The sequence below is a fragment of the Ictidomys tridecemlineatus genome, chromosome 4 (genome assembly GCF_052094955.1).
Source record: "Ictidomys tridecemlineatus isolate mIctTri1 chromosome 4, mIctTri1.hap1, whole genome shotgun sequence".
NCBI classification, from domain to species: Eukaryota; Metazoa; Chordata; class Mammalia; order Rodentia; family Sciuridae; genus Ictidomys; species Ictidomys tridecemlineatus.
In genome coordinates this window covers 49,963,281-49,985,397 of record NC_135480.1, presented here as the reverse complement: position 1 = coordinate 49,985,397, position 22,117 = coordinate 49,963,281, and the positions used below count along the sequence as shown (strand labels likewise).

Genomic DNA, 22,117 nt, shown 5'->3' with positions numbered 1-22,117 from the left:
ACTCTTTTACTGTTCCACAAATACAGCAGGGTTTTCCAGGTTCTTTGCCATGACAGGGTCCCGTTTTCTTAAAATGACTTCTTCTGTCCGATGAATTCCTAGACATTCTCCAGGACCCAGCTCAAATGCATATCCCTGGACCCTTTCTTTGCAGAGTTCTCCTTGCTGGGCCACCACGGGGCCCACCCCCTCACATGTTCCCACACCCCCACGCATCTCCCTCTATTGTAGCACCACGTCATCATCCCCTAGAAGATGACTGTGTTGTTGACAGGATCTGCATTCCAGCCGCCAGTCTGGGACCTGGCAACAGTGGGCCTTAGGGACTTTACTGGGAAACAACTTCCTGTCCCAGGATCTTGCCCTCCAGCTATCCTCTTGATCAGGCCCCCAAGCAGCAGCCCACGGGGAATTGCACCCACATCCAGCCCCTTCCCTTTCTGCAGCTCTTCCTGCTTCCTAGCCCTGGTGCAAGCTCCTGAGGTCACCCCAGGTCTCACTGCCTGTGCTCCCCTCCCTGCAGAGTCAGACATCCGGCCCAGCAAGCTCTTAACCTGGTGCCAGCAGCAAACCGAGGGTTACCGGCACGTCAATGTCACCAACCTGACCACATCCTGGCGCAGTGGCCTGGCCCTGTGTGCCATCATCCACCGATTCCGGCCAGATCTGATGTGAGTCTGGGGCTCAAGCTGGACCATGGAGAGGAGGGACACTAAGGTGGCTTGGCTGAATGCAGACACCCCACACCTGGATCAATAGTTCTCTGCATGTTTTCTATTTGAGTTTTTTCCTTAAACTTGTGATTTTTCCCTTTGCATGGACTGTTTCATCGGTAATGGGTTTGATCTGTGACCCTAATACATAAGGACAAAAATTGGCTCAGGCTCAATGATTGCCTTCTCCCCCTGCCCTCATCCCAGTTGGCACACACTGGCAATGTGAACAATCAGAGCTCTATCCCCAAGAGAAGAAGTAGGGCAAGACCTAAATCTGGGCACCAGTATGAGGGGCTTACAGTCAAAAGACGTGTGCTGGACACCCAGATCCATTAGCAGAGTGTAGATGGGCAGCCACTTTGTTTCTGGGAGCTCTAGATTTCTCGTCTATAAGGGCAGAATGATGGCAAAGTCATTGGGAAGACAAGATTACATTGCGGAAACACTTTGTGATATCCAAAGCAGGACATGTTTATATTGACAGCAGAATAGCCTCACAACCCATGCAAATCCATCTGAAGAGGCTGATGGAAATTACCGAATAGCATTGATCCACACCTTTAGGAATAAAGATTGCCATGAGGGGGAAATGGGAATCCCACTTTTTAATTTATGTGGTGTATATAACTTGGTTTCTAAAAAAAAAAAAAAAAAAACCCTAAATGCTTTTTTAATTAAAAAGTAGAAACAGAAGGGAAATGATCATAAGTAGCTCATTAATTTCCCATTTTCTTAGGGTAGCAGCTCAGGCTCAATGCATGATCATGGCGCCTGTCTGATTTGGTTCCTCCCAGACTGAGAAGGGTGGGGCCAGCCTCTTCAGGTCTGGAGTGGTGGTTGGGGCTCTGGGACGCGGGCTGGGGTCTCTGGAACCTGGCAGAGCGTCAGCCCACAGTGCTCCTCACAGGTTAGACATCTTCTCACCTCTCCCTGAACTTCTTCACCTTGTAATGATTCTCCAGCAATTTTGACTCTCTGAATGAAGATGACGCTGTAGACAACAACCAGCTGGCATTTGACGTGGCCGAACGTGAATTTGGGATCCCTCCAGTGACCACCGGAAAAGAGATGGCATCAGCCCAGGAGCCAGACAAGCTGAGCATGGTCATGTACCTTTCCAAGTTCTATGAGCTCTTCCAGGGCTCCCCGCTGAGGCCCATGGGTAAGCACCTGCACGGGATGTGGCCCAGCCCCTTGGGCCACCTCTACCCTGGAGCCCAAGTCTGCCTTCTCCTAACACTTCTGTCTTCTGCTCCAGAGCTGCCTGCTGCCTTCCCTTTGACTCTGAGGCCAGCAGGGGCGACCTCAGTTTGGGGACTCTGTGTGTATCAGGGAATCTGCATAATAGGCACCATTTCCATTATGGGAGGTCACGATAGGAACCACAACAGCCCCCTTCTCAGACTTTAGTCCAGGGTGAGGTAACTCTTTTAGAGGACCTTGATATGACCACACCCCCTGGTTATATTACCTCCTGGGCCCAGGCTCCAAATCTCAGTTTTGCTTGTATTTCCCAACAGAATCTTGGCGCAAAAACTATGGAGAAAATACAGACCTCAGCTTGACCAAATGCTCCATTTCGAATAACTATCTCAACCTCACATTTCCAAGGAAGAGGACTCCACGGGTAAGTTCTGGCCTGGTTTTTATTTTATTTCTCATGGCACATGGGTGAGGTTAAGAGGATGGAGAATTTCAGGCCCTTGGTCTATTTGTGCTAACAAATTGTGCCGATTAAGCACTCACAGAAGATGTGCATAAAACTCAGTTGGATAAGAGAGTGTTTCTGGAAGTTCTTCCTGCCAACCCGTTTCATGGACTTAGTAGTTACAGGAGGGGGTTGGTGGGCAGCAGAGAGGACATGTTGGTGAAGAGTTTTGTTTTGTTTGCTTTGGACAGTGGTGGCATGGAACCTAGGGGTGCTCTACCACTGAGCTACATCCCTAGCCTTTTTCTTAGTTTGAGACAAGGTCTCCCTAAGTTGCCCAGGCTGGCTTGGAACTTGTGATCCGCCTGCCTCAGTTCCTGAGATTACAGGTGTGCACTGCTCTGCCAGGCTTTGGTGAATATTTTTTAAAGTAAACCAGATTAATGACTCGGGCATCTTCTAGGGGTGGAAGTGAGGTGATTTCTCACTTTGTCCATCAGGGACCTGATGGTAGAAGTGCGGCAGGGATGCTACAGGTACACGACATTTCCGTTCATTTTATTTTGTTCATCCATTCAACAAACATTCAACTCTACTAGATGCCTACCACCGTGGGTAGTTTTTAGTCTTTCAAAAGAAATTCTAATAGTTCTGCTTATATGGTGAGTCCAGGTAAATCAGAGTATTTTACAAGAGGTCTGACAGGTATCATCGTGTTTCTCTAGAAAATTTAAAATATCCTGTGGCTCCTCTGTGAGTTCACTGTGGTGTCACAGGTGCCTTGGTATACAGTCTGAGAACCACAGACCTAATGGGCAGTTGCCATGTTAATTGAACGATAGCATCTCCATGGGAGACAGAATACAAGTTTTCTTGCTTAATGTGCTCATTTTACAGATACAAATAAGGTCCGGTGCCCTGACAAAGGTCACACACTGCTTAGCTGTACTTCATTGCTTTGCCCCTGTGCCACGTGTCCTTTGCCACTCATTAGCTCATTCATTAAGAGACATTTATCATGTATCCAGTGGTAGGGCATGCAGAAGTGATGTGATGCTTGACCTTAGAGTCCAGCTGGGGAGTTCAGGAGAAGTCCAAGACCAAGGTTAGAACCTCCGGGAGCAAGAGTATTTAAGGGACTGGGAAAGGGGTCAGGAAGCCCAGGGAGGAGACTGTTTCTACAAAAGAGGCCCCAGAAGACAGTGTCTGGACAGAGAAGCCAGGCAATGTGAGGACAGAGGGCAGGCGACAGAATCTGGACGTGTTGGGGCAAAAGGCATATGTCAGAGGACTAGGACTGGATTGTGAAGTTTATGGGATGGCTGTGGAAAGAGATGAGCCATGGGGAATGGGCCAGAGGGAGGCCCCTGGCTGGGGCAGGGGTGCTGGGGCAGTGCGGTTGAAAGCTCCGCGCCCAGAGCTCACCATCTCTCTAGCAGGATGCAGGCCTCCACATGTCTCCCTGCTCTCCAGGTCCATCTGCCTCCTCCTGCCAGCCCGTGCCCAGGGTACAGTGGGGCTGCCCAGCCTTTCTTTCTCTGTTATGTGAGTAGTGGTCACTTTCCCACTGAGACCTGTCTCCTGCTCCCTGGAATGCTGCAGTAACTATTTTGGATGACCTGAGGAGCAGGAGGCTTCATGCTCTGCCCCTGGCTCTGGGGAAGGACAGGCCAGTGAGGCCAGGGCTGCTGAAGGGAGGATTGAGGCATTGAGGATTCCGGAGGGGGGGGGGATGATGAGCTGCACCAGCTGCTCTCTGCCCACTGCCTGCGCTGCCCTGACTCACAGCTCTCTGTGAGTGCTGTGCTGCCACCCCCACCCCCATGTGTCCCACTGAGCCAGCACAGTGCCCCGCTCTGAAAATCCACTCAGCCCAAGGACCTCTGCTTCAGGCCGCTCTGTTCCCAGCAAGCCAGGGTGATCTTCCTGAAAACTCTCAAACCTTTCAGTCACCACACCTTTGTTTGCAGAGTGACACAATTGAACAGCCGGCCTGGCGCTGGCTCAGGGGTTGGGGGTGGTCACAAGGCAACCAGCCAAGCCCTGGATGGCTGTTGGAACCTCATTCCACCTCCTTCTGACTCTGCTCGGAATCCCTGGGGAAGCAGGGGGGCTCTGCCCAGCCCAGCCCTGGCTCATTGAGGACTGTGTCCACCTGCAGGGTGTGTCCTTTGGCTGCCCAGCTTGAGAAGGGTCAAGCCCCACATGTCTGATCCCACGGCCACATTTAATGTCTGAAACTTGCCCCACTTTTTGGATAGTTGAGAAATTTGGCTATTGAAGTAAGTGCTGGCCTGGGCTTTATCTGTTCCCTCTCAGATCAGTAGACTGCTAACTAGGTGACTGGGTGGATTGGCAAGTCTCCCAGGTCACACTGTGCCTGGGTCACCACTGAAACACCCTAACATGTTTTCCACACACTGAAGAAGCACCTTCTCCCTGTCCTACCAGGTGTTGTCTTCGTGTATCTGGATACATTTCTGGTAGGGGAACCTGTTTACATTGATCTTTGGCCTTAACATTTGCCACAAGAGAAGATGCTGAGTCTACCCCAGAATGATCCTGAACAGGCAGAGCTATGTCAGCACACGTGCACACTCTGAAATCCACACGTGCATCTGCGTCTGTGAGTCGGTGCTCCAAGCTGTTGGTGTAGTTAGACATGCAGAGCACATGCCTTAGTGGAATAGAAACGTAGAATAGGTCACGTCTGCGTGATTCTGTGCCATTAGTCCCCTCCACCCCACCATAGTACATAAAAGTACATCTTTGTTTAGCCACCCTCCCTGTCCTTCTCACCACCCTGCAGAGGAACACCCCGACATGGGAACTGAGCAGCGTGTACACATCTATTTACCATGTGGCGTCTTATTCTGAAGAGGATTCACTGTTGCCTGCTGAGCCAGTCTTAAGACTCTCTCTCCCTCCTGATTTTCACAATTTATATTAAATTCTTCTTTCTTCCCTAATCTTATCTTCCTGATAATATCCAAATCCCAGCAAGACTTACCAACTTCATAAATAAGAGATTTTCTCCATTAAGGATCTTGTTACATTTAGGGGAGTGACTTCTCCATCCCAGGGCAAGTGGTACCCATGGGGTTGACTGGTTCTGAAGACTGGCTGGCCACAGCTGGGAAAAGGAGAGGATCTTGGGGATTTATTCTGGGGGTTTATTCTGCTCCGTCAGGTCTTCTTTCTCCAGCACTGGCCCCCTGTACAGAGAAGTTCATGCAGCACGATTCTCTCATATATCCACATCTGGTCTGCGTGATCCTGTTGCCCTTCCCAGCCCTCCTCTTCTTGACCCTCCTGCACTGGTACTTTTGAAAGAACCAAAGATGTTATTTAAGAAAGTACCTCTTCTCTCCATCCATCTGTCCACTCAGAGCACCTGAGTTCTCTTCTCTGCCCTAGAGATAGAACAAGACGAGCCTAGGATCCTGCCCTAGGGAGCTTATCTTCTAGTGGGACTTGAAATGTCATCAATCCCCTTCCCCCAATTCTCCCACAAAGTCCACCCACCCTCCCACCCAGCAGCCAGAACCCCTACTAGGTTTCTAGTCCTTCTTGTTTCAGACGTTTGAAAGCTTGTGCATGTCAGGACACCAGCGTCCAGGCTGCTTTCCTCTGCACCCTGGCAACCTGGGGTTCTGAGCTGATTTACAGATTGAGAATGCAATTTGAAGCCAGGCAGGCAAACACATATTTAGACATTCTGAGGACTCAGCCAGTATTCCAACTTCTCAACAAGTTCCCATGTGTATCTGCAAAGTGAGATAATAATAGAGACATCATGGCATTGCTGCAAAGATGCTGTGAGCAAGTGCGTACGCAGGTCCAGCCTAGGGAAGCGGCTCCGTCAATGACATTTCCCCTCCTTTAGGGATCCTGGTTAGATAAAGATGCTTATTTTCCGAAAAATAAAAAACTGTTTGGACTGAACCCTTGGTTCTCTACTGCAACCCTTGACAGCAGACAAGCATTTTCATATGTATCTCCTTTGCTCCTCGTGTGAGTTTTCAAGGAAAGCTGGGATTATATTCTCATCCCAATTTTATAGGTGGGGAAACTTGGACTTTCGGGAGAATAAATTTTAATAAATCATATAGGTTGTAAATGTCAAGGCCAGAACTAGAATTCAGATGTTGAAAATCCTTCTACTAAAACTAAACTGCACTAACACCAGTCTAAGACCAGTGTTCTGTTTTGTGATACTGGGGATAGAACCCAGGTCCTCACACATGCTAGGCAGGAGCTCTATCACTGAGCTACATCCAAAGCTGCACTCTGTAGTTTAAGAATTATTTTACATCTGTGACTCATTCATCCTCATAATAGTTTATGTGCTAGATACTATAAGATTCCTTCTTATTAGAGTAGTTAGGTGATTTTTCTAAGATCACGCAGCCAGGAAGCAATGAGTACCAAAACTCAAAAGAGCTCTCTTGCTAATGCTACTGCCCACCTTTGTAAGCATCATAACTGTTGCCCGACTCCACCAGGCCATAGTCTGCAATGGCCAATCTCTATTCCTTTGATCCAGATCTAACTTTCTCCATGTTTAGCCTACACTAGCTAACTAAATATATAGTTTGCTTGCTTTAAGCTAAAATCACATTCACACAGGCAGTATGAGAACGTGGCTATCTCATGCTAATCAAACAAATGATCAGATTGGCAAATATATGCCCTTAATTTTTTTTAAAAGAGGGAAAGCAATTAGTTTAATAAATGCCTTTTGGCATATAGACTCTTTTGAATCCTTGGGAAACCATGATAAGAAAATGTTCTTAGAGTGAGAGGTCTGGACAAATTAATAAGAAAAAAAAAGTAGGCTGTTAGTTTATTCTCACACTCTCTGACTGGCATGATAAGTGTTCACTTCCTCCTGGTACTTCCAGTACTTTGTAGAATGTGACTTTCCAAATTAGATAGGTAAGAACAAAATTAGATAAATCTCTGGGTTTTATTTTCTTAACCTTTTTATGTTTTAACTTAGGCCTTAGTTGAAAATCCATGCTTCAATGATAAATCCATTATGGAAACTAGGCACCCTTCGGGCATGAGTGTTGCTAAGCTTTCCATGTAAACTCATTTTATTGTCCTAAGATCAGGATGGATAGGTCTAAAGAAGTAGAGGCTGCCGCTTTCCACTCCCACCCCCCACACACACCCTAGAAGAATTTAGGGTCTTCCTGGAGCTGCTGGCTGGGCATTCTCTTCCAGGAATGCCTTTGGTGAGCCTGTAGATAACAAAGTTGGATCAGATCTTCACAAGGTTCTGATAGATGGAACAATCCCACCCTGGGCTGTTGAGTATAAAGGAAGCCAGCTTTTCATTTAAGGCACGGGGCGCGGGGGGGTGCAGAAATTCTCAAGATTATAAAGGGTTCTTGTTGGAGAACGTTCTGTACTTTCAGGGACTCCAATGTCAGGCCAGAGTGACTTTTGCAGGCTATGGAGCTGGCGACCCAGCCAGCCTGTTCCTCTAAGACCCAACACTGTTGCAAATAAGGTCATCTGTTTCTCTTGGTGTTCACCCAAAGGTTTGGGTTGAAATTATTTCCATTCACAGAATAATGATTTATGAGAAGCTGAGCAAAATGTTGAAGGGAAGGCAGAGCTCTTTGATCTGTTATTTTATGCTGCCTGGGTCAAATTTTTGAACTAATATCAACTACTAAACTGTGGTTGATCTTTTCTTTCTAAAAGAAAAAAAATGATGTATACAAGAGGAGGGGAGGGGCAGAGGGGAATGTTTGTTGGAAGCCAGTGGGTATATAGTGCCTGGGTGCTAGTTATTACTCTTTTAGGGCTGGCTGGGCATGCACCTGGATTCAAGGTGAGCAGGTGGCCTACAGCTAGCCCTTCCTCCTACATCTGTCGTGGTGCGAAGACTAGGATGTGATCTGGGCCTACAATGAAGGACTCTGCAAAAGTGTAGGGGACTTCCTGCAGAAAGGGACATTCAGTCACTGGGGCATAGCTCTGTGGTCCTGAGGGAGCTAGCCACTGAGAGATGGCTCCAGAGACTGGAGAGGCAGGGTGGAGAGGTCCAGACACAGGAGGCCCCGTGTGGAAGATGGGCTTCCCAGCCAGATGCTCAGGAGATGCTGCCCTCAACCTCTCCACCCAGCCGGCCCTCACCCTGTGTGATCCTCCTCATTCCCTCAGCAGACAGCTGATAGTGCTGTGCCTTTGGGTGGCCTTGCAGGGTCAGTAAACACGGTTTTGCAGATTTAAAGGTTTAGATTCAGGCAGCAGTTGCGAGGGGTTCTCAGTTGGGCAACCATGCACTGTATCTTGCAATCCAGGGATTCTTGTGAGAGTGAAGAGGCTCCATTAACAATTATGCTGAAGAGGGGAAGCAAATTACAACTGTCCCAGGAAAACGGGGCTACATAGCCACTCTAATCCTCAGGCTGTATCTAATGCTTATTTGAAATTTAAAAATATCATGTTAGAGACTGAATTGCAGGCTTAATTTGCTACCAAATCCATGGACAGTTCATTTGAGTCCTGAGAATAATCCCAACAAGGCAAACCAGTGTCGCCTTCTTGTAGGAGAAGGTCCTAAGGAGCAGAAAATTACCCTGGGCTGTCTCCATAAGGCAGCACACTGAGGCCCAAGGGCTGTGACCCCAAGGTCACATTGCAATAGGAACAGTCCCTGCACTATCTGTCACAAGGATTCTGTTTGCCTCAGGATGTTTCATCATGAGCCTTTATAAGGTAATTCCCAGCCCTTCTGAGCAAACCTGCCTCCCTAGGTGGGAGTGGGGGGGTGGGTAATGCTCCCTCCATCATGCCTGAACATACCTCTGTGACAGCACTTGTTATAGTTCAAGGTCACTTATTGCTGTGTCTGCTGTCAGGCAGGGATGCTTCCATGTGTGCTTTTAGTTCAAGGCCAGCACATGGCCTCACGGATATGAGTGGAACCCAAACCCTTGACAGCCCTGAGCTCACTGTGCTTTCTTGGCCTTTGCAGGTAGATGGCCAAACCGAAGAGAATGACATGAACAAGCGGAGGCGGAGAGGCTTCAATAACCTGGAAGAGGTTTGTGTGTGCAGGGTTAGTTTAAACAAAGGCCTGTTTCCTGACAACCAGTGGCTCAGGCCTGACCCACTGTGACAGCAGCCCTGGCCTTTTTTCTTTGTCATGAACCACTGGGTTCCAGGCTTGGCTTGATGGAATAACATCTGGGGTTCTGCTCCTCGATTTTCCCTTACTGGCTCCGTAACTTTGAGAAACATAACTTCCCAGGGTGTGGGTCCTGTCTGTAAAATGTGATGATACATCTGAAATGTATGAAGCTTTGTGGTATTTTTAAAGACTATTAAGAGGTATAGATAGATCTGAACATGTATCTGACCCATATGTTAACCAATATTCAATCACTATGAATAAGTAGGAAGGAGGCACCAGCAGGCTTAATTTAGCTCTCAGTCTTTGTCTTCTTTTGTTTTTTGCACTTTTAAGCTTACATACAAAAGTCCTGGAGCCCACTAGTGTCACCTTCTGGTGAAAGGGAAAATTGCAGGCCATTTTTAAAAGAATCTCTTAATTTCTCACCTGCTTCTGAAAAATGGGCCAATGGGAAGAGTACCAGTTCCTGCTCCTCAGGCAGCAACTTAAAGAGAGCTGAGCTCTAAGACTTTGTTTTTTAGAAGGTCATTCTTATTCCAGGAAAGCAAGCATGCAAATGTCAGCGAAGTGTAGGGTGCCAGCATTAGCAAGCCTATTTACTGGCCAATGTCAAAGCCATGGCTAGAGGCACGGGGGATAATTTGAATAATACATTGATACCTGATTTATAGGACTTAGAGAGACTTTTTTTAAATGGTGAAGAGTTTTTGTTGCTGTATTTTTTAGGACATTGTTGTTCATGTCTGTGATTTGCCCCATCTCAGGACAGGGAGCTCTCTATAACGAATAGAGCCAGGAGGCTTATCTCCGGGGAGTGCAGCTGCCTGCTACTCCACCCATTTTCTCACCAAAAAAAGCCTGGTGTTCAGTTCCCATCTGAAAGATCTGTCCACAGATGTTCAAATCACCTCTGTCTGAAGCCTTTCCAGGGCTTCTCCGGGCTGTGGCTTCCCACTCTCAGCTGCAGTATGACTGAGAAGCCAGCCAGTAGGGAGGTAACCAGGAGGAGGAGCTGAGCTGTTCACGGGGCTAAGGTGCACTCCTCCCAGATCGCAGGTGGCTCTCCACCTTCCTGTACGTGCTGCTGGCCCTTTCCTGCTCCCCAGAAGCCTCCCAGGTTCACTTTGTCTTCAGGAGTCTTTTCCTGCCTTTCACTCTTGACCTCTTGAGGGGCTGTTTACACTGCTTCTGCTACTGGCAGCAAAATTTCTGGAGTGGGAAGAAATCTGCTTTGCATCTCTCCCTCTGAGACGGCTCTGGTCTGTTTTCAGAGGCAGCTGTTTTGTTTTAAGTCAGTTTTATCAAATCAATAATTCTCTCTAAATTCTTCCTACTCAAAGTGTGGTCCCAAGATCCAGCAGCAGCAGCATCTCTTGGGAGCTTGTTAGAAAGGCAGGCTCTGGGGCACAACCCAGACCTGGAATCATATCTGCTTTTGAAGGTCCATCTTGGGTCATTTGTTGAGTACTGATGTCTGAAAGTGCTGGCCTGTGTCCACTGTGTTGGCTGACTTTGATCTTCTACAAATAATGATCTCCCAGTAAACACCCTTCTTCCCTGCTCCAGCTTATACTGATGTGTAGGGTCACATTTCACAATTTGAAGTGGGCCGTGCCCACATGGTTTCCCATGGGGCTGTCCCTCCTAGGGATCCTTCTAAAAAGCAATTGAGCCTAGCTTACTTCTTCCTATGAATTTCTTCTAAATGAACACATCTTCATTTTTCATGAGAATGCTACTGCTATGGGGAAGACCCATTGTCTCCTTGAGAAAGCTCACGCACTGCCCGCTGGCATGGCAGTGCATTTATGTTTCCTGGGTGTGTGGGACGGGATCCTTCAGGAAGGGGGAGCAGCTGGTAATTTTCCAATTTTTATTGGTAAGAGATGACCTTACATGGAACTCTATGTTACAAAAGAGCTTAACTAAGCAGTTGAGGGCTACATCATCATTTGTGAGTCACACACTCCAAAAGGATAGGATAAGGACAGCCCTGTGGATGCCACAGAGGCATCCTTCCCCTAAAACCCATAGCCCCAGTCTAACCACCAGAAAACATCAGACCAACTCGATTGAGGAGCTTTCTATAAATAGCTGCCCAATACCCTTCAAAAGTATGAAGGCCGTGAACGATCAGGAAAGATGAAGAAGTTATCACAGCTCGGAGGAGACTAAGGAGACGTGATGACCACATACAGCGTGGGATCCTGGATTGAAGCCTGGAACAGAAAAACAGACATTAATGGAAAAACTGATGCGATCCAAATAACGCCTACGGTTTCATTAACAGTATCATGCCCATGTTAATTTCTTAGTTTTGATAACAGTACTGTGATTGTTCCAGATGTTGCTTTAAAGGCGGCTGGGTGATGGGTACCGAGGATCAAGCTGTGTGGTCTGTGCAACTTTTATGTAAACCTAAAATCATTTCTAAATTAAACGTTTTTTAAAGACCGCAAACACTGAGCAGTCCTGGTTGAAGTGGGGAAGCAGGTACAGAAAAGAGAGGAGAAAGAAGCTGTGCTTAGCCACACTGACACCCCCTCTTGCTTCCTTCATCCCCACTACTCTTCACCTCTTCTCTGCCACAGAGTGTATTTTTGAAAATTATCTTATGTGGTACTTCTTCGTTATAACTGATTTTTGCGGTCACTGCTTGAATTGAGTTATCCCTCCCATTTTATAGATGAGGAAACTTCAGAGAGGTTAAGTAGATTGCCAAGGTCATGGGATGGGGAAGTCAGAATTCAAACCCTAACTTTCTAACTCCAAGCATGGCTGCCCCTTTCTTCTCAAGGAAGATGTGTTCATTCAGAGGAAATTCCCATGAGAGTTGTCTCTGAGGTTTGCCATCTGCCTCTGCCTTGCTTCCTCACCATGAAGCAGGCTCTGCTTTGGGAAACCAGTAGCCTGTCCTGAGTCCCCAGGCACAGATACCAAGGTTCCAGGATCCAACCTCCAATATGCTCTTTTGACTTTTACAGCCATCAACCTTCTCCAGCCGTAGATTGGGCTCCAATCAAGAGTGCAGCAGCACTAAGGAAGGTGGAAATCAGAACAAAGTCAAGTCCATGGCAAATCAGCTGCTGGCCAAGTTTGAGGAGAGCACTCGGAACCCCTCGGTCCTCAAGCAGGTGAGTCATGGCACTAGACCTGCCTTCCTGGTAACCATTAACCTGCTGGGAAGCCAGCCGCAATGTTCAGGCTAGGGATGGACTGAGCTATGCCAGCCTGGCCTGGTGCAAAGGAATCATGAGCTGCCCAGTCAACCGGCCACAGACTTTTTCATGAGGCCAACTGTTTTCCACTTTGAAGATCATGCTATCCCATTGCAGTGATGCAGCTCTGCCACTGCAGCATGAAACTCCTACACAGGATGCCTAAACAAATGAGCATGACCATGTTTCCATAAAACTTTATTTACAAAAACAGACAACTAGCCAGATTTAGCCTATGGGCCATAGTTTGCCGATACCCGTTTTGCATTAAAGAAATCCATTCCCTAATTTGGTGTCGCTTTAAAACCGTGACTTGATTCGCAGCCAGTTTTGAGATGGTACAGCTTGAGGGAGCTTTGGAGATAGATGCTGGTGTGTGGGAGAGTGTTGTCTAAGTCCATGGTGAGACAGTTCGTCCAAACCAAAGGAAGCTGACTCAGACACCTGCAGGGATCTGAGCCAGCCTCGAAGTGTTTCCTCTCCCAGCCAGCCGGGCAGGGCCACTGCATCTGTCCAGGATTAGTCTGCGACTAGAGCAGGTTGAAAGCTGTGGGTCAGACTGCAGGCCTCCTTGTGACTCTAGCTCCAGGTCTTTGCTCATGGTTCAGTCCACCACCCACCCCCGCCCCCACCGCCAAATTTGACTAGGGATGTTGTCACATTTCCAAAACTTTGAGGAAGGAGCTTCAGTTGTCTATGGAGAAGACTTGTGCCATGACAGAATGGCTCCTTTCGGGAGGACAGACTCTTGGCTAATTAGAATTAGAGGCAATCAGCCTCTTGGCCTTGGTGTGGACCATGCCCCTCCTAGACTAACCAACCCTCCCCAGAACAGACGTTATTATAAGGGGGCATTTCTCTGAGACCTCTAATTCTCTACAACTGCTCTTGATCACCCCTGCTGGGGGCTTGGCCTCCTAGAGTCCCCAGGTGTTGATGAATGCTTGATTCCTCCAGAAGGACTGGAGTGTCCCTATCCCGGAAAGGGCGGGAAGCTTTCCCGTCTCCAGGACCCCGGGACTGACTTTGGCCTGATGTGGGCTCTGGCGGTACAGGACCAGAGCCCAGGGTCTGAGCCAGAAGCAAGGCCTGTGGGATTCACACATTGTCCAAGAGGAGGGGACTCTAGGCTCGGTGTTCATGTGGACAGAGAGCCAGGCCTCCAGTTTCCCAGCCAGGCCTGGCTTGTAGGAGCCTGGCTTGTTGTCTCTCTGCCCTTGCAAACTGCACCTGCCTGCTCACCTTCTCTTCTCCCTCCAAGTGTCTCATTCTGATTCACCTTTTCCTCCATGTCTCCTGTGGCTGTTTTTTCGGACTCACCTTATTCCTCCCAGGAACGCCGTGTTTCAGGGATAGGTAAGCCTGTCCCATGCTCTTCCTCCGACCCTCCTGTTAACTCCCGCTGCCCCAAGCCAGAGGAGCCCCCTCACAGCCCATCACCTCCGATGAAAAGGCAGGTAGGGCTCCTTCCTGCAGATGCTATTTTGCTGAAGCCAAGGGAGACTTTGGGGGTGGGATCAGTGGCTCCCTCCATCCCCCACATAGGGCCGATCGTAGATTCTCTGGCCAAGCCGACACAGCTTGAGGTGACCACCCTGATCTATAAGATTAACTATGAATGCAGCCCTTGAAATAGATGTCGTTGATTCCTCAGTCAGTCAAGGGTATTGACTGACCAACTCTTGGTGTTGCCGCTTAAAAGAAAACGAACAGCACCATGTGAGCATTTTATGGATGCCCAGTGGCACTGAGCTGTCTGCTCAGCCTGACCCAGCGAACAGGCGATTTCCACATCAATGAGTCATGGTTGGAATGGGCTGGGGTGGCCATGCGGCTACACCCATTGAAGGGATGAGGCTGGAGCGTGGTGAGGCCCTTCTCCGTGCAGGACCTCTGTTAGTGATGGAACAGAACCACTATGAGTGACCACAGATTCCAAAGACATCTGGTCAGCGTTAGGCATTTTATGTTGCTTCTGGTGGTAGATTTGGAGTGGAGCAGGTGTGAATCTGACTCTACAATTTTACATCTGTGCCGTAAGATCCACCTGGGGAGCTTTTATTTAAAAAAAAAAAAATACCGACGCTCACTCAGAACAATCACTAGGCATCTCTGGGCACTGGGTAATTAGCATCAGAGGCAATCAGCTTCTTGGTCTTGGTGTGGACCATGACCCTCCTGGAGTAACCAACCTACCGCAGATTTGGGTATTTTTTAAAAGTACCCTAGATGATTCCAATGTACAGCTAGGGCTAAGAACCAGGTTTGGCTCTGGGGTCTAGGGTGAGGTGCAGGATGTGTTTATTCATGAGGGCATCAGGTAATGCTGATGCAGGTGGCAACTGAGCCACCCCAAGACCAGTTGGGGATCTTTCTTAGGGTGTGCCTGGAGTGTCCTGTCTCTGGTACTCATGGGGTTCCTTGCAGCAGGGTCTGTAGAAAGGTGACAGGAGGGAAGGGAGCTTCATCTTCCCTCTCTCCCAGTTCTTCTCTGTACTTTCGACGGGGCAGGTGCTCAGAGAGCTCAAGCAAGTGCCTGCTGGTGGGGAGTATCCTAGCAGGCCATGGAGGGCCAGGGCCAAGTCTGACCTGGAGCTGGGCGGGCCAGAAAATCTCGGCACCCTGCCTCCTACCTGCCAGGGAGCGCTGGCCCTTTCCGGGGTGCTGCGGCGGCTACAACAAGTGGAAGAAAAGATTCTTCAGGTGAAAGATCACTCCTCTCTGCCTGTGTCCCTCCCTGTCTGTTGACTTCCTGTGCTCCCTCCACCCTGTCCTGATCACTCCCTGTCTCCTATCCTGCCTAGTGTGGAGAGTCTCCCTCACCTCTCCCCAGATGGTCACCCTCAAAGTCTCCGTCACTCTCTCTTTTCTCTCTCCTTTCCCACCTTGACTGCAGAAGAGGGCTCAGAACTTGGCCAACAGAGAGTTTCACAAAAAGAACATTAAGGAGAAGGCCGCTCACCTCGCCTCCATGTTTGGACACGAGGAGGATTCCTCACAGGTAAACCCAGGGCTTGCAGGAACCCAGGTGCTGGACATCCAGCCAGGCGAAAATGAACCAGACTCTAGAGCTTGCTATCCTCCTTTCTCTTTCTGGTAGCACAGTGACTATTCTTTTTTCAAGCTACTAAAGTGTCTGACCTGGCATCTAAAAAAGACCCAAATGCAAAGATTCAAAATAAGTCAATACATCATGTCAAGGAGAAAGTCACGGCAGGAAAGTAAGCCCAAGTCCAAGGAAAATGTTACCAAGCAGGAACACAGACTGATACACCCTAGAGAGTTTTGAAATGGGCTGTGGGTTTCCTAAGGGCCACTGCAAAAAGAGAATGCTGTTCAGTTGCAAGACTCACAGTGCCTTTAAGGTGAAAGCAAACCAGGTGCTCCTTCTGTTTGAGGGCCCTGATCAGGGAGGCACTGAATGATAAGGCCACAGACATGCCATGACCTGGGGTCTCCTTTGCAAAGGGCAACATCAAGCTAGAATGGAAATCCCTGCATTACATAGGATTACACAGCCCCCTCCAAGCCAGTTACTTATTTGGAAAAGAAGGGAGCTAAAAGAGCCGGTAATGAGGCCCGTGGTGGATACAAGGGTGATAATCAGCCTGTCTGTAGAATGTTTCTCCTCTGCCACTTTCACTCATTCTCCTCACCTCTGCTACTTAGGATAGATCCTTCACATGTGGTTCATTTTTAGGGTTCCACGTGGCTGCCGGGAGGCCAGCACAGTTGTCTGCCCACAGCTGCAGAGGTCCCGCTGTGTCCATCTGCCCCAGAGAGGGCCAGGGTTCCCCTTTCCTAAGCTTGCAGCTGCTCCTTTACACCAAGCTCCAGGGTGAGGGCTTCAGGAATTAGCTGGCCTCTGGAGCAGATGTAGGCAGGCACCGAACGAATCTGCTTGAGCTATTTTAATGTGAAAAACGAGCTGGAGTAGTTGCAGCTGAATGCAGTGTAAACCAGGAGCCACATAATCCTGCTTGGCTCCAAAGACAAGTTTCTGTTTAGTCTTGAGAGACTCGAGAGACAGGCCCAACATCTCCCCCACAGGAGGCACAGATAGGGCTGTCTGGTCAAGGCCTACAGGGCTGTGCACGCCCCTGGATAATCCTAGTTTCCTCTATCTCTGTTCTGTGCAGAACAAACTGCTCTCTAAAGGCCTGTCTCATACTCATCCTCCGTCTTCTCCCTCTTGCCTTCCGTCTCCTGATCCAACTGCTACTTCCTCTCCACCGACTGTTGACTCTGCTTCTCCTGCCAGAAAGGTAGTTGTCCTGAACCATGTGCTGCCCACCCCCCTTGCATGCTCTCATGCTCTGCTTGGCCGGCACAGAAAAACATCTGGAGCTTGGCTTGGCTGCCATGAAAACTTGTAGGCTGTTTTGCTAGAGTCCTGGATTAGGTTTTGGTTTTGTGTTAGAGCATGCAACACTGAGTACAGTCAGTGTGCCGAGCACCTGCCAAACAGGGCTCGCTCCTCCAGGACTTAGCCAGGGACCCATCAGATGCCAAGCACTATGTCAGATGCTAAGAAAACAGAAAAGGGGGAGGTCTAGTTCCCTGACTAGTTTGGATGAAAATAGCACATTATCATAGAAATCAGTCATTATCTTTCCTTTTCCCTTTTTTCTGCTTTTGCAGTGCTGGAGATTGAACCCAGGGCCTTGTGCCTGCTGGGTATGGGTTCTACCACTGAGCTGCATCCCTAGCCCAGAAGTCACATTTTACTACATACAATTGCTAATATTTGGTTGGTTTAACCTAACGAAATGACAGTTCCCAGTGGTAAACCTTTTACTATTAATTCTGTAAGAGGTATAAAGGGCAAGATTGTGGAAACAGAGAGAAGCCTTGGAAAGATTCACAGAGAACATACTATGGGAACTGGGTGCTAAAGGTCACACAGGAGGATTTTGCTCGAGAAAAGTGTAGGTCTAGGGTGTTTTAGCATGGAGCGAGCCTGTGCAAAGGCAGGCAGGCAGGCAGCACTGGCAAGAAGTGGAAAAGACAGAATGTTTGATGTGGTCTGAATTTGGGACTGAACATATTTGGGGGGCTGTGGGGAGCAAGGAGGAAGATGAGCATGCTCTGTGTTAAGGAATCTCATCTTCCCCCCCTGGGTTACACTCAGCCATGGAAGGATCTGCTTTGTGTTCTAAAAGGATGAGTTAGGTAGTCACGCACCGGTTGGCTTGGAGGAAGGCAGGAGGCACAGAGCTGACTTTGGTTAAGTATGTAATGGAACCCATCATCTGTGAGCAATGATTTGGGTCTGAGACACTATTTCACCTCTGGGATGATGTGTCCTCAGCTGGACTATGCTCCTCCGAACACACCCAAGCTGTCCAGTTCCCACAGAGGCTCAACGTGCAGCACCGAATGTCCCCTTGCCCTGGGTACTGCTGGTTTACTTCTGTTCTGTCAGGCACAAGCCAATTTGTGCTAGTGCATAAAGGAAAATTGAGAGGCCACCTCTATGTGTGTAGCTGGGGGGTTCCACCCCAGTGACCCCTGCTCTGTGGAGAGAAGGTAGGGTCCCCAAGAAAGGGGAAAGAGTGTGACTTGCTACACTAGCTGAAAGGTCCCCAGTGTGAGTGTGAAGCACCCCCGAGGAGAACAGTAGGAGGTGACAAGGAGAAGAAACACAAACACTTCCCGTCTTAGTAGCCATGGTCGAGATGCCCAGCAGCCTATTCCAGGGTAGCCCCGGGTCAGCTGTGTGGCTCTAAGTCTCCCTCCATTTCTCCTCAATATAAGAGTGGTCCTGACTGTCATGATGGTGAGCTATCTGGATGGAGACAGGCCTTTCTGTTATCACCAGCAAGGTTTCAGGACAGCCTTATTTGTCCAGCTAGGGAGAGGAGTGTGACCCAGGGAATACTTCCTACTATAGGAGAGGTCATTGGCACCGTTGACAATATGGGACAGGTGAGCACACCTGGCCACACGCTGGGGCGTGGCTTGTTCTCCCAGCTGCTCAGCCAGCCCACACCTTTCTTCTCCCTGGCTCCGTCCCTCTGGCTGCCTGGGCCCTTCTGAGCAGAGCCTGTCTAGGGCCGCTCTCACCCCTGCCTTTCTCCCCACCCCCCAGGAAGGCCTGGCTTGGTCCTTCACAGCTGATGGCAGATGTGAGCAAGAGCAGCCCCCTCTCTTCTCAAGCTCCTGCCTTGGTTCCCAGTGGCACTGGCTTCTCTAAGTGGTGGCAGGAGGCAGCCTGCTGGGAACGTGAGGAGCAGCAGATACTTGCTGTATCTGAATAAGCTTATCTCCCAACACATCCTGGTCAAGCCCTGCCAAGGCCTTCCCCAGGGAGCTCTGGAGACGGCTCTAAACCAGCGTCACTCCTTAAGCCAATGAGGGGACGTTTACCCATCCAACAACCATTTATCAAATGGCAACATAGTGTGGGGGACTTGGGCTCTTGGGAGAGGTACTCATGAACCAGAGTTAATTTCTGCCCCGATGAGGCTTTCATTCTAGTAGGGGGAAGTAAGCAATCAAAAATCATATGACATATAAGCAAATTCTGTAATAATACGTCAGAAGATAAGACAAGACTTTCTATGGTAATGTGAGAGCCAGTAGCAGGGGCCCAGAGCTCTGGGGGAAAGGTCCACTTTGAAATGGGGTGGGCAGCAGGGATCTTCCTGTGCCCTGAGGACTGAACAGGAGAAGATAACAAAGGCTCAGGGATGATACCAGGACCCAGTGCTGCGATCCCTCTGATCCACAGGGCCAAGTGTGAATGGAGGCCTTGTTAGAGGGACCAGCCCCATACTGTGTCCATATGAAGCCCTCTACCCTGGGGCAGGGAAGGTACCAATGGGACTCCCTTTGGGGTGTCCAACCCCAGATCCTCTGGCCCCCATCTCTCAGTTTTGTTCCTTGTGTCTCCCAGGTTATAGGAATTATCCCCTCTTTTTTCTTATCCTATCTCCCAACCCAACCTTGGCCGTCAGATGATGGTACAATTAGGCTATTTTGACAGCTCCCACCTTATTAATTAGAAGCTGATGTACCTTTCAAGTGTGGCAAGGAGTGATCAGGGACTCAGAAGGGGCCCCTCTAGGACACAGGGCGAGTCACAGAACCTCTCCGTGCCTTAGTTTCTCCAAGGGCCCACACTCACGGTCCCTGCAGGTCTCACTGCAGGTCCATGGTAGGCAGCCAGGGATGGAGTAGGAATCTTCAGTGGCAAGCAGTCTTGGGAAGGGTCTTGCCAGCACCCCCACCACCATGTCCACACTTTATTTTCTGCCTCTCCCAACCCTCCTTCAACATTGATTCAACACTGGGCTTTGCACAGGCAGAGTGTGGCAGAATCCAACCCCCTCTGAGGAGAGAACCAGCTGCCCCTTAAAGTAGACAAGACTTAATGACAAACATCTTTATTTCATCTTGATGGAGCTCAGGGCATCTCTCCCCAGGAGAGGGCCTGGAGTCTTCATGCTTCCTCCAAAGAGACCACAGTGATTGCCCAGTAACCCTAGGCTGCCTCGATTCCGGAAAGCCCAAAGACGAAAAATGTACTTGAAGCTGATGCTTAGTCCCTGGCAACCTCCTGGCAGGCAGTGTGTTGTGTTTCTGCCTTGGAGCCCACATCCCAGCTCTGAGAATCCAGGACTAATCCCTCCTTGGGATTAGTGGGCGCAGACTTGGCCAAACCTACCATGAGGAACAGGTGTTCCCCAGGGATGTGAACTCGAGCCACCAGCTCCAGGAGAGCCAGCCAGGGTCTGCCTGCAGACTGCACTTGCACTCTCAGCTGATGCTCTGCTTTAAAACTCAGAGTGGTCCTTTTGGTTTTCTGGCTCAAACAACCACAGGGAGTCCCGAGGCCCTCTCGTGTAGGACCCAGACCTTTTCTAGAACCTGACTTTCAAAGCCTTGGGCTATGGGCCATGTCCAGTCTTATGTCCCCAGCATCATTTTTCTCACCCATCCATCAAACCAGCTTCCTCTAGTGGTCTCCACTCTCTACCAACCATTCATTTCTTTCTTAGAGAAGAGACTGTGCTGACTTAACCTGCTGCATGCTGCTGCCATTTGCCCAAGGCTGCTGAGCTCTTGCAAAAATAAGTTAGTAGCCAAGCATTTGCACAGCTGAGCAGGGGACCTCTTCAATGAGCTAGAAACTGTGGTTCAGTCCTCTTATGTCAGAAGATCAATGAGCATTGCAGAAAGAGTTTTCTCTACCTTAAGGATGTTTGTTTTCCAACTGGATTTGCAAGGTTTACTCTAGAGATTTGCATACTAGAGGGAAGCGGAATTGCTGGGCCAGTCTGACATTATTGCATCGGGTGCAGGGATAAATCAAAGCTGCCTTCAACTTCACTGTCTCTCCATCCTGGGCACAGAGCTAGGCAACTTTTGGAGATCTTCAGTGTGCATCCCAGCCTGGGGGATGAATTTGAATTTGCTGAGTACCTGGTATATGTCCAGGAGGGACACATATGAGTTTGGAATCAGCTTGAGCTTAAAGTACCAGTTACTCAACTGTGTGACTTTGGACGAGGCAATGTTCCTCTCTGAGCCTTAGTTCCCGAACGCATAAAGTGGAGACATTGACAGTTACTCCAGAGGGTGATTTTTGGAATACTTCAGTGACCTGACGTATAAAATGCCAGAAGTAATGTTCTCTCTTCTAGAAGAAACTTCTAGAAGAAAGCTCATTTATTTGAATTGTAGGCCAATTCCTCCTTTCTAAAGGTTTCCATTTCTGGTTTCCATTTCTATGCCAGCCACTTAAGAGCAGTGCCACCTTAGGTGATTTAGCCTCCCTGAGCCTCAGCTGCCTCCCCATCAAAGGCTAGGAGAGCTCAATGCATATGACCAGCAGCACTGTGCCTGGCACCAGGGATGAAAGTGGCAGAGGTGGGCTCCCACTGGGAGATCATGGCCCCAAAGGCTGTAATTTCTAAACCCCTCAAAAAAAGACAGTTTTGGTTTCTTGCTCTCCCCCTCCCCTGCCCTTGGTCAGATAGCAGAGGAATCGGGTCCAGCAGCCTGCCCTCAGATGTTTTCTCTTCCAATGACCCCTCAGTGAGGATGTCCTTGCCCAGTGGCCCAGGAGCCCTCTTCTGGCCCTACCTGTGGACTCCTCTCCTTCCCACAAGCTCTCAGCTCCTGGGCCCTGACAGCTCTACCCGCATCCCTGCCTGACCCGGGTGGGCTTGCCTGGTGCGCACAACACCCACACAGCCACAGGGAGTCAACTCTGTGGGGAGGCAGCCTGGACACCTGGTATTCTTGGCTGAGTTCCTGGCCCAAGGAGGAAAGTTGCCATTATTTGGACACAAAGGACCCAGGAGCCTGCTTCCTCCCTCTTACCGAGTAGCTCCCCTGTGCCAGGAGTGTAGAAATGAACAAGGCAGCGCTGCCA

At 49.2% G+C, this 22,117-nt stretch overlaps 1 protein-coding gene across 16 annotated transcripts in view; it reads left to right on the top strand.

Annotated features, from left to right (window-relative positions):
• Mical2 (microtubule associated monooxygenase, calponin and LIM domain containing 2) overlaps positions 1–22,117 on the top strand; it is a 220,611-nt gene that overhangs the window by 109,292 nt on the left and 89,202 nt on the right. For 9 of the 16 annotated variants that reach the window (XR_005733629.2, XM_078046477.1, XM_040284734.2 and 6 more), the window contains 9 exons: positions 524–671; positions 1,679–1,878; positions 2,237–2,343; positions 9,359–9,427; positions 12,502–12,651; positions 14,070–14,192; positions 15,220–15,438; positions 15,632–15,736; positions 16,875–17,000. Coding sequence is in view for 15 of the 16 variants with exons in the window: in XM_078046477.1 (XP_077902603.1) it covers positions 524–671; positions 1,679–1,878; positions 2,237–2,343; positions 9,359–9,427; positions 12,502–12,651; positions 14,070–14,192; positions 15,220–15,438; positions 15,632–15,736; positions 16,875–17,000 (1,247 nt within the window). In the remaining variant the exon portion in view is untranslated. The remainder of the gene's footprint in view (positions 1–523; positions 672–1,678; positions 1,879–2,236; positions 2,344–9,358; positions 9,428–12,501; positions 12,652–14,069; positions 14,193–15,219; positions 15,439–15,631; positions 15,737–16,874; positions 17,001–22,117) is intronic. The other 7 variants (XM_078046472.1, XM_021727353.3, XM_078046476.1 and 4 more) reach the window with 5 other exon arrangements.